The following is a 17,260-nucleotide window of genomic DNA, read 5'->3' as shown; positions in this document are numbered from 1 at the left end:
AGGACAAATAAACAATTTATTTACACACGACTTAAACGAAGACGATATAGTGACCAAGATTGAGAAGGGAATGTTAAGTTGGTTTGGACACATGGAGCGGATGAAGGATAATATGATTACGAAAGCGGTACATAAAGCGATGGTTGATGGTAGGGCTGGCAAAGGAAGACTTAGAAGGACGTACATTGTCCATGGAGCTGGATTGCTCGCTGGATCTCACTTCAGTCTAAACGGTCGCAAGCCGTAATAAGGCGCGCAAGCGCTCGCGGTCTGTGTCACGCTCCCACTTACGTGTTGTATTAGACGATTTATGTTTTTTCTTTTTTAAATTTTATTTTCAATTATTGTTCTTTTTAAGCTAACTTTAGTTTAGGTATACTTTTTATTATCAGTGTTGTGTGCGTCTATAATTGGCAGGCATACCGGAACTTTTCCTATGTGTATTTTATATTGTGTGTTTGTGTATGTACTGCTGTTGATGTACCATAATAAATAAATAAATAAATAAATACGTGGTAAGGCGTTACACGATAAGGACGACATTTTTACATGGACTAGGGCAAAGAAAAAGAGCATACAATGGAAACAGAGATTTCTTCCAACTGACCTATGTGGCAAGATAAACATGTACCTAATACCAATCTCTCTCTCTATTTTAAGAGCTGCGCTCTTGTCGGTGAAGTAATCGCCATTCCTCTCTTCTTCCCGCCAAAACCTTCACCTCCCGATACGACACGACCTGCACCTTCTCTTTTATTTGTTTCATAAATGTTATCCTAGGTCTACCCATTTCCTCTCTACCCTTCAATTTTTCCTTCTATAATGTTTGTTATAAATGAATCGTGTCGTATCAGGTGGCCAATCATATTTCCTCTCCGGTTCTCTATAATCTTCAATATGGTTCTCTTTTCTTCAACTCTTTCCAGCACTTTTTCTTTTTAATACCAATCATGAATAAGAAAAAGTCAACTTTGTTTACTAAATCTAATTTCATGTTAGAAAGGGCACAATCCCTCTGTCAGATCTTATGACATTCTTGTGGATATAAGCAGCTGAATATGATCCAAATCTTTTATTTCCAGAGCAGCATTGAAGCAATACAAATTATTTCAATTACAAACCAAAATAAAATCAAACTAAAATATTTTAATGCACATTTACCTATTAAGAAATATTTCAAAACGTAGGCATATACCTACATCACAATTGGCATACAGTAAATTCTAGAAATAAAGGAATAGGCAACAAAAATTAACATTATTATCATGCAATCTTGTATTGATTTCCAATTCACAGCATCGGCTAAAGTGAAGTAGGACAGATATTATCAGAGCTTTATCATGACATGTGACTCGAGATTTAGTTTATCTATGTCCATAACATTATAACAAGAATATAAACAAGGTTTATAACGACACTGGTTGTTTTTTTTTTATCTAATATTTTTTCGAGGCTTGAACCACTCTTGGTGGTTATGCCAGCCTCATAGTTAAGAGCGTTTAGTGATAATCAAATAAACAAAAGAACACCATTACAGCACTACACCATGCTGTTCAGGGATTGTTATTCCTAAGAGACACAATACAGTATTTATATACAAGCCTTGAAATGAAATGAAAAATGAAAAAATGAAACGCTATGGATACTGGATCTGCCAAGAGGCACCCAATTTCTCCTCCATGTAGATTTTGGTGGAATGATTTCCTTCTAATCTCTTTGTTCCGGTCACATTCCACCAAGAAATGCATAAGGTCCTCGACAGACACTGGTATGTAATGGATTAATTAAAGATAAGCAAGTTAAGCATCCTTGAAACCCTAAGCATTCAAAAATGTTGGTGCATACTCATACTGCAGTGCCTTAGGAGGCAATCTTGAATTTTGGATGACTTTATATAAAATAAAATAAAAAATTGCCTTTATTTACGGACTACATTACATAGTATTATTTTTTATTTAATTATAATTATATTTGATATCACAGGGATACCATTCCATAATGACTTCAGTCGACTTATTTATTTTAGACCTCATCATGTATCCTCTCCAACTCCATTTGAGTCTCCTTACTTGTTTTTGGCACATCTGCAACCTTTGTTAAGTCTCTTTATTTTCGATAGAGTCCATTTGTCTCACAGTTTTAAGAGTCATTTGTATTTTAACTCCACCACCCTACATAAATGTGTTTAATTATATGTACCAATATGGTCCAATTGATTGTGGGGAGGCCTTTGCCCAGCATTGGGATGTATTAGGCTGTTTAATGTTATGTTATGTATGTACATAACATACAATCTGCTTTGAATATGTGTTTAAATATTTGACAGCCAAGCAAAGTTCAATCAAATTATTTGATAATTGGATTGAATTTTACTAGGCTGCTGAGTATTTATACTCACTTTTGCCATTTGTTTATTTTTTATTGGTAAGGCAGTATTTTTTTAAAGCATTTAACGGCTCTGGCCAGAACCTTTTAAGCCTGTCATAGATGGTAAGTTTACTGCCAGTGTTTCCAGGTATCCCTATAGACATTTTTACATAAACTAAAGTTTGTTATTGCTTTGTTGTAAATGGATAACCTAAAAATACAAGCAGAATAATACTCTGTAAAATATATCTATCATATTTGGTCAGAATATGTGCCTTGACTTCCAAATCTGTATTTGGTCAGAAAATGGTTAAATAACAATCAAATTACACATACACATAAAGAACTTTGACCTGATTAGCACTTGTCACTTACATTGTTTGTTTCATTAGTACAGTTACTCACCAAGTATATCGAAAATGGCAGACATAGTAGAAACAGCCAGATGTAAAGGTGGACAGTGTTGCAGAAGAGGTTCTGATGCGGATCGTAGAACCAGCCGCCAGTCAACGATGCCCACACTCCTTGGCGAAGGATCTCCAAAGTCTGCGAGCCCATTGTCGCGCTATCTCCACATCTCAGCCACCAGTCCGCTGCTCATCCACACCCGCAAGACACTACAACTCCACTCAAAGTCCATGTTTCACCACCATCCGAAACACACAGCTCACTCTTCCTGCCATTTTGTATGGCAATGTACACAAAAAACAAACTCCCAAAACATTAACCGTTATACCACTCCCCAGTGTTATTTAGAAACTACTGTAGTCGGAAATTATTGCGCTATTTCGAGAAAATCATCTCAAATCATTCGGAAATAATGAGTAATACACAAAAAATAGGGAAAAAACATGGAAACAACACTTTCGAATTTGATTATTTTTGACATTCATCTGGCAGCTGTCATCAATGTTGCTATCATGTACATAAAAATATAAATAAAGTTTATAAGTCTATGATCAGTGTCAGATGATCGATCACCCAACCGACCAAGCAAGCAATGTATGCTAATGTGTTTTAAAAATTACCTACTGATGCTATTATGTGAATTTCTTTAGAATTTCTATTATGTTGTCAGTGTTGTCATGAAAATCCTGAAACTCATTCATTCCCTCATCTCATTTCATTCATTTTTATCAGTGTGTCAGCTGTTTTGTGTAGTGGATGTAGTGATAAGACTTGAGCCCAGCAAAACATTCCGAAATTATTAATAAAGTTTCAAGTTCTTGTGAAATTTCTGTACTTATGCATTAGTAATAGTTCCAAAAGTGTGTTTATTTCATTTATATACAATGTCTGATCTTGAAAGGGTTTTAAAACAAGCAGCGATGCAAATAGGGGCCGGCGGCAGTGCCGGGTTTATAGAAGTGTGTATAATGCATCCGTTGGACCTTGTGAAGACGAGACTACAGATCCAATCTAATAAAACATCGAAGTTGAGCTCTGATCCTCACTATTACAATGGCATAGTGGATTGTATGAAGAAGATGTATAGATACGAGGGGCTAACGTCGTTCTGGAAGGGTATTTTGCCGCCGATTTTAGCCGAAACACCGAAAAGAGCAGTCAAATTCTTTACATTTGAGCAGTACAAAAGGTTTTTCATGTTTGGCTCCAGTACACCAACTCCTATAGTGAGATTATTTTATATTTACTTTTTTTACAGACAGCATTGAAATCCTTAGTTTGGTGGAGTACCTATACTCCAGCCGTTTTCTGAGTCACTGAATATAAAGTTATGGCTACCAAATGAAAGCCAAAGCCAACATTAATCTTTTCAATAAAAAAAATAAAAATCTTATTTTCTTAAATATACTTATAGGTAGGTAGATATTTCATACAACCTACTTATGAACTATGCTTATCGAGAGCCACATCAACTACAGTCGACAACCAGTGATAAGCAATCATATACAATAAAGATAATAAAGTTTATAATTTACTTGACAGTTATGTTATCTAACTACTGTATCTTACAGTAGATAGGTACCTATCTTTGTTTAACATTCATCAATAATTTATATAATTTAGCTGATTAAAGTTATGTTTTTTTTTTCAGTTTGTATATAATTAATTACTAATTACTTATATACAAACTGAAAAAAAAAACATAACTTTAATCAGCTAAATTATATAAATTATTGATGAATGTTAAACATGAATATATATATATATTTATAAACTTGAATTTTATGTGTTGTAGACATATTCCCTAGCTGGATTGGGCGCAGGTATTACAGAAGCCATCCTGGTCAACCCGTTTGAAGTTGTGAAGGTGACATTACAATCAAACAAAGCCCTTGCCACTCAGATACCTAGCACGTGGTCAGTGACCAGACAGATAGTCAGAGAAAGCGGTTTAGGGTCAAAAGGACTAAACAAAGGCCTAACAGCAACAATTGCGAGGAATGGAGTCTTTAATATGGTCTACTTTGGGTTCTACCACAGTGTAAAAAATTATATTCCTGAATATCAGGTGAGTTACACTTTAAATTATTTGTAATTTTATTATGTTTTGTTTTTAATAGCGACTTTTTTAATTTAGTTTATTTAACCTTGAGGCTTACACCAACACCGCGATAAATGAATGATAAAAATCTCCTTTGCCCAGCAGTGGGATCTTATTAGGCTAGATTAGATTTATTCTTAGAAAGATGAACCAAACACAGTACTTACTAAAAATATTTTTGGCGGCCTTTGAAATGTTCGATCTTTGTCTACCCCAACGAGATATAGGTGTGGTGATCAGCTCATCGCCCTTATCGTCCATCATGTCAGAAAATAGAAAGGACACGATCTCTCTGGCAAAACTTACGACAATCAATCAATCAATCAATCAATAATACTTTATTGCACAACAACATATACAAAGGACATAAACATACGAATAAAACATAAGCACAATAGGCGGCCTTATTGCTAAACAGCAATTTCTGCCAGGCAACCTTAGGGTGAAAGAAGATTATTCATTGGAGCACGGGCTGGTGCAATAAACATATAATGATACATAACAAAAAAAAAATATGAATAATAAATAATATATACTTATCTAAAGAAATAATATAAAAAATACACTCCCGGGAAAAGAAGCAGCCACCTTGGCTTAGCTTTTTTATTGCGTTCTATACTTTATATACGCTCCTAGGCTAAACAGGTTTTTAATTATTTATTGCGTAAGACAATTAATATTGTGGAGAACCGAGGTCACGGTCGTTGTCATTTATGTAATCGCATGTACCTACCTAACTATTATTTGTTTTTCACTATCTGTCTGTCTCACTCAAATTATCACATTCTATGAATGAAACAGATAAATAGATTCTTCTGTCTGTCTCACTCAAATTATCACATTCTATAAATGAAACAGATAAATAGATTCTTCGTATTTATTGTCGCTTACGCATTTAATCGACTGTCTCGTGTAAAGAAAACCTCGATCGAGGTGATTTTCCACCAGATATAAATACGATGGTACGGGTCTACTGATAATATTAATAAATGACTTGTACATATCTATTTCTATGAGAATCTATCTTTTTTTTTTTTGGAATGTTGGCGACGACAATGTAGTGTAGTGGAGTAGATGGTATGTATATTTCTTAATTAAATTTCACGAAAAGCAGTTCTTATTCCAATATTCATTCCCAGTTATACCAGTGACAGGGTAACCGTCTAACCGTGTTACCCCGAATTGAAATTGCGGGTAAAAGCTAGTTGAATATACAACTCGACTGAGAGAAGTAAATGGAAGAAGACATGCTATGCCGATCATGTTTACATCACTAAGTAGCAACCGGGCCAACAAAACACGAATCATCTTACTTTCGGGCAATCAAGTGATCAGCATGCGATGTCCTAACCTAATGAGAAGAAGACGACAATTTCAACCTACATTTATTACGTTTCTGTCATATAATTTTGTGCTGTTACTGTTTTGTTACTGTGGCGTTTTCTAATGATAAACAATGAATTCTTTCTTTCGCAGGATCCTCTACTAGAGTTCGGCCGTAAGGTAGCGATAGGCTTCACATCGGGGGTTCTTGGATCGTGTGTGAACATTCCCTTCGACGTGGCAAAGTCTAGGATCCAGGGACCACAACCCACGCCTGGGATTGTCAAGTACAGCTCCACCACCGGCGCCATCTTGTTGGTGTATAGAGAAGAAGGGTAAGTCTCTATTTCTCTCTCTCTATGTCTCCTTTCCCATGACAGTTACCTGCTATTCCCATTTCATAGGTGGTAGACCTTGTGAGAACAGCCTTATTCCTTTTTTCCTTCCACTTTGCGCTATTGGAATTCAAAAACATTTTTATTCAGTTCAGTAGGTAACATAGTTACACTTTGAATCGTCATTTTTTATATAACAAACGTCTACTAAAATTACTGCATCTTCTCACAACCTGTATAGCCGAAGAAGCTGCAAGAAAAACAACACAAGGCACAAGGCCCTAGACGTCTTTTTTTAAAACATAAAATATTGTTATACTAATAAGGGTAACGTCATTAAATTTATACCCATATAAAACCAATGGTAATGATGGTACCACGAGGGTAACGGACTGTGGAGCGGGAATTTGCATAAAACCGCATCGTGCCCCGCGACGGATTTCTCGAAATTAAAAAATCCTGGCCCGGTATCGCCACTGTGTGAATTTCTGTGTTTCACTTTTTTGTAAGCTTATTTACTGTAGATTTGTCTCGGATAGCATCCGAGGTTGCCTACAGATGTTTACAAAGTAGATATCTAGCGCTAGCATAAATTATAGCGACTTAGTAACACCTACATATTTTAGTATTAATACATTAAGGATTTCAGCAAGCAGTATTTAGTATTCAAAGACAGCGCTTTGGCGGGTTTACTCTGGCTTAGGGCCAAGAACTCGAAAACTGGTAATTTTGAGCAAATATTAACCTACATGCAACAATTTGCGTCAATATATATCTCTGTACAGTGCGTTGAACTGAAAAAAGAGCATTGCACTCAAATGCATTATTTATTAATTAATATCTGTAAATTAAACAAATAATCCACCAACACACACTAGAGCAGCGTGGTGGAGTATGATCCATAACCCCTCCGATGGAAAGGACGCCTATGCCCAGCAGCGGATTGTATATACGTTCATGTTTATGTATGTCATAATATAAGCATTATAATATTGTAGATTTCAAAGATAGAGGCAATTTCTAGGTCAGCGTAACCCACCTTATTAGACCACCTCGTCACTTACCAACAGGAAACAATTCTTCTTCTTATCGTGTGGATTGTGAGGTGGAATACCAGCTTCATGTCAGGGTTATTTTTGAGCCGCCAAAGGCCCCTGACACAACTCATGTAACGACTACATACTCACATCAGTAAGTAGTAACCGGGATCAACGGCTTAACGTGCCTTCCGAAGCACGGATCATCTTATTTTCGGACAATCAGGTGATCAGGAAAAAATTGTGGTCATAAGTGAGTAAAAAAAAATATTTGCAGGGAATGCATAAACTTGTTTTCTTAGTCACCGTTTTTGTTCCAATGTACAGTAAACTAACAATAACAGTGCACAGTTATTGGACGTTTGCCAAACAAGCATACGGTGGATGGCATTATTCAGTAGCTTGTTATTCCCTGTTTGAATAACTATGTGGTTAGGAAAACATAAAATGCAGTAACTTTCCAGCTAACAAAGTAATGACATCACTAACAAACAATACTTGGATCACTTCACTCCCACTCGTTACTCGTTGCTGTCATACACACAGATTATTTTAAAAAAAGATTAATATTTTTTATGTATATAAATCTAAACCTCAATCTCAATTCTTATATAATATATAACCTAACCTAATATAACCTAACCTAACTAAAAAAAGGTTCTTCTTTCTTATATATTATATAAGAAATAGAAGAACCTTTTTTAATGTGAGTTGTGCTTATTAGAACAATGACCGATCTTATCTACACTATGTAATAATTATGTGTATTTAATAAAGACAGAATTAACTCCCAGAAATTACTTGTAAGTTGTAGGTCTGTTGCATAATCTTCTAACTATCGTGTCACTTTACTATCGGCCGATTAACAAGAATTATGAATGAACGTCTGTTTATTTTAGACTATTGTTTTTCGCACAGAAATATCTGTAGCTGGTGGTAGACGTTCATTTTAAAGTGGTCACATTATTAATGTATGAATAGATTGTTGCTTTCCTGTTCAGACGTGCCACACGGTAGCGCAGCAGGCTCTCCGCATATCACGTGATCGAATAAGTCGATTTTCACACAATACTGTTCACCGATATAGTTAGCAATGAAGTCTGCAAGGTAAAGGTTCTATGTTATACGCCGCTGCCCAACATACGAACACTGCATCGGTACAAAATCCGCGAATCTAAATAACAACATAAATACATCACATAAACATAAAAATCCCCATCGAGAATCGAACCCGGGTCGTCCGGTCCGGATCGTGAGCCCAACGTTCTAATTACTATACCACGGAGACTGATAAATGGATGAAATAGCCTATATACGACCTCCTAGGTACCAATCTCAACACAATATTCCGGTGGGGTATGGAGCATACTCCACTACGCTGCTCCAATACAGGTTAGGTTAGTGTTTGGGCTAGTAGCCGGAACCAAAGGTCTAGCGTGCTTTCAGAATCCAAAACAAAGAATCATCTTACTTTTTCGGACACGCAGATTTCATTTTTGTAAATTTACAGGTTCCGCGCGTTATACAAAGGATTGCTTCCCAAGGTGCTGCGGCTGGGTCCCGGAGGGGCCATCATGCTGGTTGTCTACGACTACGTCTACCACTTCCTAGATAATAAGTTTAATAAACAATAGGGAAGTATAACTGGTTTGAACATAGGCAAACGCAAGTCATATATTACGTGAAATCAGCACGCCTGTTTTGTAACATTATCATCTGATACCTGTCAAGTATGGTTCAAGTTCCATTCGTCAGGTTTTACGATTTAATTTTCTCTCTGTCATAAAAATATCAAAGATTTAGATAGATTTCAAGGCCAGAGTAAATCTTCTAGGCGAGCTCACTCCATCTTAGGTCTCGTCATTGCCTTCGGGCAAGAGTGGGGCCATGAGCAAACCAATTAAAGGTAAAAAAATAGGTCTGGTAAATACGATTGATTCATTACAGAAACTCAAGCCCATAATTCTTAATTGGGTGGAGCAGAAATATAAGTAGTGCCTAATCAGGAAGATAACTTGCAAATGCCCTTGATAGGTTCTAAAATAAAATTTTAATACATTATAGTTACAATTGCTTGGATCTGCCACGTTTAGTATTTTTTAGGCTGACGCCTATTTTTAAATAAGCTAAAACACCTCGTAATTTTGCAGTTATAAAGCATTTACATATCAATTTATGTATAAAACACATAAACCAAAGTAGATATATTTATATTAAAAAAACAATACCTAGATATGGTCTAATATTTATATAATATATAAAATTGTTATTTTTATACAAAATAGTTAACTATAAGAAACAGTTATTTGAATAATATAATTTTCTAAATAAGGTAAATAGCTTGAATATAGTATATAATTATAGTTAACGTTATAAATTGTAATATATATTTCTCGAATTTTGTATTTAAAGTACCTAGTACCTACCCATAACTATGAACTATTTATACGTACTCTGTTAGATAAGGCTCGACTAATTTGACAGCAGTCAAAATGTTCGAATCATACAATATTCTTTTCACTTTATAAGATTAAGAAATAAATTATGATGACTTTTAATTCTTAGACTAATATATTTTTGTTGACTAAAATTATTATTTCATTTTATTTTTCACATCTGCCTTTTATTTTAGTAAACATTTTTCAAGGAAGTAAAGTAACATTAAAATGAATTTAACACGTTGATGAACACCTGATAACTTGTTTTCAAGACGTCATTGGCGACACGGATTACGTATTTATAAATGTATGTGAAAAAGTATCTACTTTATAATAAATTTGAATTTATGGGATAGTTAACGATATTATATTTATTGTGTGGTGATACTGTATTATAACGCACCCCCCGTGGAAAAACGCAGTAAGTGGACTAGCGACATTTTTTTTTTATTGCACCATTCAATTCAGCGTACACGGATACACCTTCTCACAAATTTTCATTAAGATATCAGTAAAAATGAAGAAATTATTACAAAAACAATGAAATTGTGCAACATTGATAAAAATATTTTTCCCCCATAATAAGAAAGTAAGTATAAATACGTGTTTTTTTTTTTTTGTAATTTTCCCATATAGTAAAGTCATAATAACACTTACGTCGTTTTTACACGAAAGTTTTTTAGGATGGTCGAGTCGTAAGTAAACGTACTAACATGTTTCACGACATTATACGACACGACAGTGGTTGTAAGTCTAGTTACTTCGTTATTCCACGAATCTTGTAGCGTTACTATTTGGTGTAACTCCAGCTACTTGCCTATTCTGCGAATCTTTTAGCGTAACGGTTTGGTGTAAATATAATCACGTAGTTTTTTCCAAGCAAGATTTGATATTACTATTACGTTATTTCATTTAACTTCATTTTTCGATGACATATTTTACACTACACTCTTCGTAAATATGAATACAACTCTTTTAAAGGCAATAATTTGAATCATTTGTCGTGTTATTCTAATTACTGTGCCGCGCCAGCGGCGGCGGGCTGCACACTCAAAGAGAGGTATTAGAAAGATATTAGAGAGGTATTACATCTATCCACCAATTTTTCGTCAATCTCGACTTTATATTCAACCAAAAATCGACCCTATTATTACTGTACTGTGATCGTTATTTGTAGGGTCGTATGCTGATTGTGGTTTTACCACGGTAAAACCAAGATCACCCATAGACAAAATTATTGCCGACGAAGTTTATAAAAAACGACCTTATTATTATCGCACTGTGATCGTTATTTGTAGAGTGAAAGCTGATTGTCTATTTGTGATCGTAGTTTTACCACGGTATTCCGTCAGTCAGCATACGACCCTACAAATAACGATCGCATTGTAGTAATAATAAGGTCGATTTTTGTTAGAATAAAAAGTCATGATTGACAAATGTTGGATAGATGTAATAATTATCTCTCTATTTAATTTGTTCATGGTGGCTACTCGAAGCGTGCATATCTTTGTGTGGAAGTAAAAAACCCAAGGATTATACGTATGCTCAACTTGGACAAAATCGAAGGTGGTGAGTTATTTACTTATAAATAGACTAGCTAAATTTTAGGTACCTATTACCTTACCTACTTAGTATATTACTATTTACTAGACTATTAATACATATTATAAATATTTTGTTTTGTAAGGTTTACACAGAAGCAGATACCTACCTACTTGACGTAAGTTGGTTTGGTTAATGCGTGATGATGATTGCACTGCTCTGTACTAATTATTAAAGTAAACTAAGCATGCCTAGGTGCCTATTCGGTGCTTTTAATCTATAAACTAACTATTTAAATTAGGGTGTGCCGTTTTTATACATTCGCTATCACCTGGCATAGCACCTGGTATATAAATAAAATAAAGATATTTTAACAAAAAACTGTTACGTGATCAACTGTAGTATTTCGGCGTGATTGTGAATTATCTACCTAGGTATAAGTATAAGTTAACTTTTGCAAAAACACCCTTGATTTTGTTGTTATTTGTTCGCTTGAATTTGATAATATGCATTTTATTATTAACGCATTGGTACTAACCTTCTATTTAATACCTAAATAACGATAAAATATTGTGTCTAATTATTAGGGTGATTTGGTAATGGGTCATTTTTATTGCTTAACGTCTATTATGTACCTACCTACAAACAATGTATTTAAACCATTATGTTACAATTAACAGATTCCATTAATACTGCAACCCAATCCAGTACAACCCAGTGGAAGAATGACCAGAAATGCAAAAATATTTCAAGAAACTATGGGATATCTTCTCGTCGTAGTCAACATGAGACACATTCTCTTGAAGTTTCGTATGTACCTATCCGTATCCTACTAAAGTCGAGTAAACTTCTTCTCTCGTGTGGGTTGAGACAATAATTGACTGACCTCATCAACCCTAGTATCAGGGTTACTACTGAGCCGCCATAGGTCCTTGACATGCCTCATGTAACGACGACATACCTGCATACTTAATTAAGCCGCAACCGACTGCCTAACGTGCCCTCCGACGCACAGATCATCTTACTTTTGGGCAATCCGGTAACCAGACTGCAATGTCCTAGTGATCTCGCCGCTCGGCTGCGATATGGGTGTCACTTTGACTACTTATGTATGTCGGTAATTAGGAAATAGTACTAATATTAAAATTAATATTAGTACCATTTCTGATTTACGACTTGGCCGGGAAGCTAAGCAGCTGAAAACGTTCCCTGTTTTGTATGCCGAAATATCCTTTCAGTATTTGTATTCTAGATTGATATAGGTATTTACCTACTAACCTGGGAGCGGCGCGTGGTAAAGTTTCTCTGAAATAGTCAGTGCCTGAGTATTTGTGGTATAATTATTCTGTCATTTTCCTCTTATCATAACAACCACAGATAAATTTTTGATTTGCTTAATGTAATTTTTTCTAGAGTTATCTTTTATGCAAACCAACTGGCTTTTATGGGGTTTTAGCCAAGTTGCAACGATTAAGTACGTAAAACGACAGTGAAAGTGATTTGAGAGATTGACATGTAACCTTATGTCAATCACATACATTTTTATCACTGACTCTATCGCTTTTCGGATACGTTGGAAAATTGGCTCATCTCTAAGCTTACTATAATAGGTATTAATGGTTGTTTTTCTTTTTAGTAATTTATTATCATACTGAATAGTTTTTATATTTTGTCATTTGCAGGTTCTACCGAAAAGCAAAGAGGGAGTGATCGGAAAGGAGCAAAATGTTCAAGAAAACTTTTAATGATTAACTGTAATAACTGAAAATGAAGGTTTTTCTAATAAAGGCAAGTGCCATACCGTATTAATATTATTTTGTGATTATGCATGTAATAATTAATAAACGTTTTAAAATTAAAAGTTGGATTTTAATTACAAATAGAAATAACTCCCTGAAAACTGAAAACCCATGCGGGTCAAACGACTTTTGGCACAGTTAGTAAATAAATATTCATGTTTTTAATACAAATTAGAATAAACACTTATTTTAACACTGATTTAATTTATTTCAATATACATGTGGTGGCCCAAAAATTCACGTTCAAAATTAAAAATTTGATAGAGGGGCTCATTAGCTACCAGAAACACCCCCATATATGTTCAGCGATTATTTACGGTTTAGGAGATATGACCCATTTTACACCTTTTTCTTGATTTTCTATCTTACTTCAGAAATCATCATTTTGTCGCTATCCCTTTCTTAATAATTCTAATTTTTTCTTTCTAATTTCTAATTATTTTGCTTCATAACTATGCCTAAGGATGTGTATCGCTAGGTGAAAAAATAAAAACAGTCGAATGAAAGATAAAAAAGTCATTGGAAGTTGGAAGTCAAAGTGAGAATTCGTCTAAAATTATTACAGTTGTTAAAACTTCACCGAAGAATACTTAACACATGAGATTTTCATGAACCCTGAAAGTGTTTTTAAAAACTGCTCCATTTAATAGGCTTTTAGACACATCATAAAAAGTACCCTTAATAGGGGCATAAAACTAGTAATTAGCCCTCAAAGATTGCAAGACAGACAGATTTTATTTTAGTATCTCATAGTATGAATCACCAACAGTGTTTGGGGATAACTTTTTCCTTCATTACAATATGAATACCAAAAGTGACTGCAAGTTTTGTCTTCAGACTGTTGCTATATCTACCCTGTTAGCGATTATGAGGGTGATTCTTTTTATTGAAAATGTGTCTTTGAGCACCTTTAACAACGTTAGAAAGAAGCAGCTACCTACATTGTATGAGAATGTAAATTTTTCCTTCAAATAATAATAATAATAATAATAATAATAATATTTATTGACAAAAATATCGGTACATAGTTTTCCTTAAGTTAAGCATAATTGACATGAATATAATTGAGTAGGTACCATAGCCGACTAAGTATATAAATACTTGTATTTCAGTCTATGATGCCTCTCTCCTGGAGAAAGACACAAAAATATAGCCAGCATACAATCCTATGTTTCCGACAGAGTCAACAATAAAGTTACTATCATACAAAAGGTTGTGAACCTCTCTTTGTGTAAGATGTAAGTGTACGTGAGTGATTGTGAGAGGGTGTGTGAGAAGAGTAAATACAATGTTCTTATAACTAATCATTAAATTGAATACAAAGTAGATTTTTAAAGGATTCATACATAAGTTTAAGGGTCTGACTGATATATAATATACATGTAATTGCAATTTATTTTAATCATGACAAAATATGTAATAATTCTTCAGTGTCGTCATACGATAATTTTTGTAACCACTTAGCTGTTTTGGTTTTACAGTCATAATGATTCATCGAATATATTGATATATATTTATTCAACTTATTGTATAGGTAGGCCCCTATAAAGCAGAAAAACCTTTTTGAGAAGGCCGTACTAAAATTAGAAGACCTGTGACAAACTACATCACACCTACGTTTCAATAGACTACCTGGGTCATACGTTAGCTCACAATGCTGTCTGAGTATGATGCTTAATATGAATAATTGTCGCACGGTAAGAACTTCCCAAGATTGATAGAGGAGCCGTGTTGGATAAAGATAGGGTTTGAAAGAGCTAACCTTTAAGACTGCTCGTTGAGCTACCTCTAGGGACTTAAGTTTTGTTTTAGGAACCCCACCCCATGACGATATACAATATGTCAGCAGTGATTGACATAGAGCAAAATATACCTGCCGCAATAGTGTTCTGTCAGCAACATGTCTTAGATATTTAAATATATATATAAGCTTACGAACCCTACCGCATAGTAATTCAATGTGGTTATTGAAGTTTAAATTGTGGTCTACAATAATTCCCAGGTATTTTATTGTAGAGGAGCGTTCAAGGGCTAGACACGAGCAAAATTCAGATTCAGAGATACGGCAGGTGTGATTAAGAATTTTAAAGTTTTGAAAAAGATGGGAGACATTACGAATTGAGAAAGTTAAATATTTAGTTTTATTAGCATTTAGGGTAAGTGCATTCTCTGATAGCCAATTAGAAACTTTATCAAAGCCACCTTGAGCATAAGTGAAAACATCCTGCCAAGCCTTACCTGAGAATAGAAGTACAGTATCGTCAGCATATGAAATTAGGCTTCCTGACGAGAGATCTATTTGGCAGAGGTCATTAATATAAATTAAAAATAGTGTTGGACCAAGAATACTACCTTGCGGTACACCATAAGTAATGGGAAGCGCTGAGCTAACGTACCTACCAACCGATGTACACTGATATCTGTCAGTCAAATAGCTCCTAAACAGTGTGAGTTCATTGCCTCGAATGCCAAAACCTTCGAGTTTATTAAGTAGAATAGGAACAGAGACTGCATCAAAGGCCTTAGCCAGGTCTAAAAATATACCAATACATTTATTACCCGCATCAAGATTAGTGCAGACATAATTAGTTAAATTATGAACTGCATCGTTGGCGGATTTTTTTCGACGAAAGCCATATTGGTTTTTTGATAAAAGGTTGTTCTTCTCTAGGAAATTTATAAGTCTGGAATTTAAGATGCGCTCAAGAAGCTTAGAAATAGCAGGTAGAATGGAAATGGGTCTATAGTCGTTCGTACAGCCCCTGTCTCCGCCCTTGAAAATAGGTAAAACTATGGAACGCTTTAAACATGTGGGGAAAACACCGCTGTGAAGACTAAGATTAAATATAAATGTCAGGGGTTTTATAAGTAGATCTTTGAAACTCTTAAGGAATTTATTAGAAATTTTATCCCAACCCACAGAGCATTCGTTCTTCATCCCCATGATCATTTGTTCAACCTCGTGTTCATTTGTGTCCAAAAGAACAAATGAATTCGGGTTAATATTTACAGGAAGTACCGTGTTGGTATTGGTTGTACCTTCGAATTTTTCTGCAAGCCGTTTGCCCACGTTTACAAAATAATTATTTATCTCATCTACAGATTCCTCCGGTGAAGAGCGAATGAGTAAAAGTTCTTTAGGAATCTCTTTGATGATCTTAGTATGTGTAGAGGCTCTAACTGCGTCCCATATTTTTTTACTGTTGTTACCTGCCTTCTTTACTTGATCCCTATCGTATGCCCTTTTAACCTTTTGGAGTAATTTATTGCAAAAGTTTCTATATCTGGTATATATAAGTTTAACTGTATCATTATGGGGAGAGCGTTTTAATTTTAAATGTAGTTTGTCCCTGTGCCTTATACACCTTAAGAGACCCGGCGTAACCCAAGGCTTGATAATATGTTTACGTTTGGGCAAGTGGATGATTTTAGTGTGTTTTTCAATTGCGGATACAAGGACCTGCACCAGGTAAGACATACAATAGTCGGGGTCAAGAGAGTCATATATTGGCATTAAGTTTATGTTGGAGATTTCTAAGCTAAGTCCTTCATAATTCGTTTTACTGATTTCAGTGGTAGCAAAAGCTCTGGTTTGTTTCCTTTTCAGACACAATAATACTGGTCTATGGTCAGTGATATCAGTATTGAGAACAAACGTAGTCGCCAAAGCTTTAGTTTTCAGTATTACATGGTCGATACACGTGCCAGCGGCATCACGAGTAACAATAGTATGTGCAGGGAGAAGGCCATGAAAGGCTGCTAAACTAAGATAAGAATCAGCTGCGTTAGCTTTTTTGTCATTAATTGATATATTTATATCTCCCATGATTATAATTTCCTTAAAGCTTGAGACTTTGTGCAGAGTATTGTCTAAAGATGTTATAAAAGGATCCGGGTTGGAATAAGATGG

The 17,260-nt window shown here is 34.9% G+C and overlaps 2 protein-coding genes across 2 annotated transcripts in view; one reads left to right on the top strand and one right to left on the bottom strand.

Annotated features, from left to right (window-relative positions):
- Window positions 1-3,248, bottom strand: part of LOC126373245 (pecanex-like protein 1) — a 30,916-nt gene extending 27,668 nt beyond the window's left edge. The window contains exon 1 of the mRNA XM_050019307.1: window positions 2,773-3,248. Within this exon, the coding sequence (XP_049875264.1) occupies window positions 2,773-2,925 (153 nt within the window). The 5' untranslated portion in view covers window positions 2,926-3,248. The remainder of the gene's footprint in view (window positions 1-2,772) is intronic.
- Window positions 3,249-3,448: 200 nt separating this feature from the next.
- LOC126373180 (mitochondrial 2-oxodicarboxylate carrier) lies at window positions 3,449-9,928 on the top strand. The gene is made up of 4 exons (XM_050019224.1): window positions 3,449-4,001; window positions 4,571-4,843; window positions 6,353-6,534; window positions 9,082-9,928. The coding sequence occupies exons 1-4, from the start codon at window positions 3,660-3,662 to the stop codon at window positions 9,203-9,205; spliced, it is 921 nt and encodes a 306-aa protein (XP_049875181.1). The 5' UTR covers window positions 3,449-3,659; the 3' UTR covers window positions 9,206-9,928.
- The last annotated feature ends 7,332 nt before the right edge of the window (window positions 9,929-17,260 follow it).

The sequence above is a fragment of the Pectinophora gossypiella genome, chromosome 15 (assembly GCF_024362695.1).
Source record: "Pectinophora gossypiella chromosome 15, ilPecGoss1.1, whole genome shotgun sequence".
NCBI classification, from domain to species: domain Eukaryota; kingdom Metazoa; phylum Arthropoda; class Insecta; order Lepidoptera; family Gelechiidae; genus Pectinophora; species Pectinophora gossypiella.
Note: the sequence above shows the minus strand (reverse complement) of the source record. Positions and strands in the feature narration are given on the sequence as shown.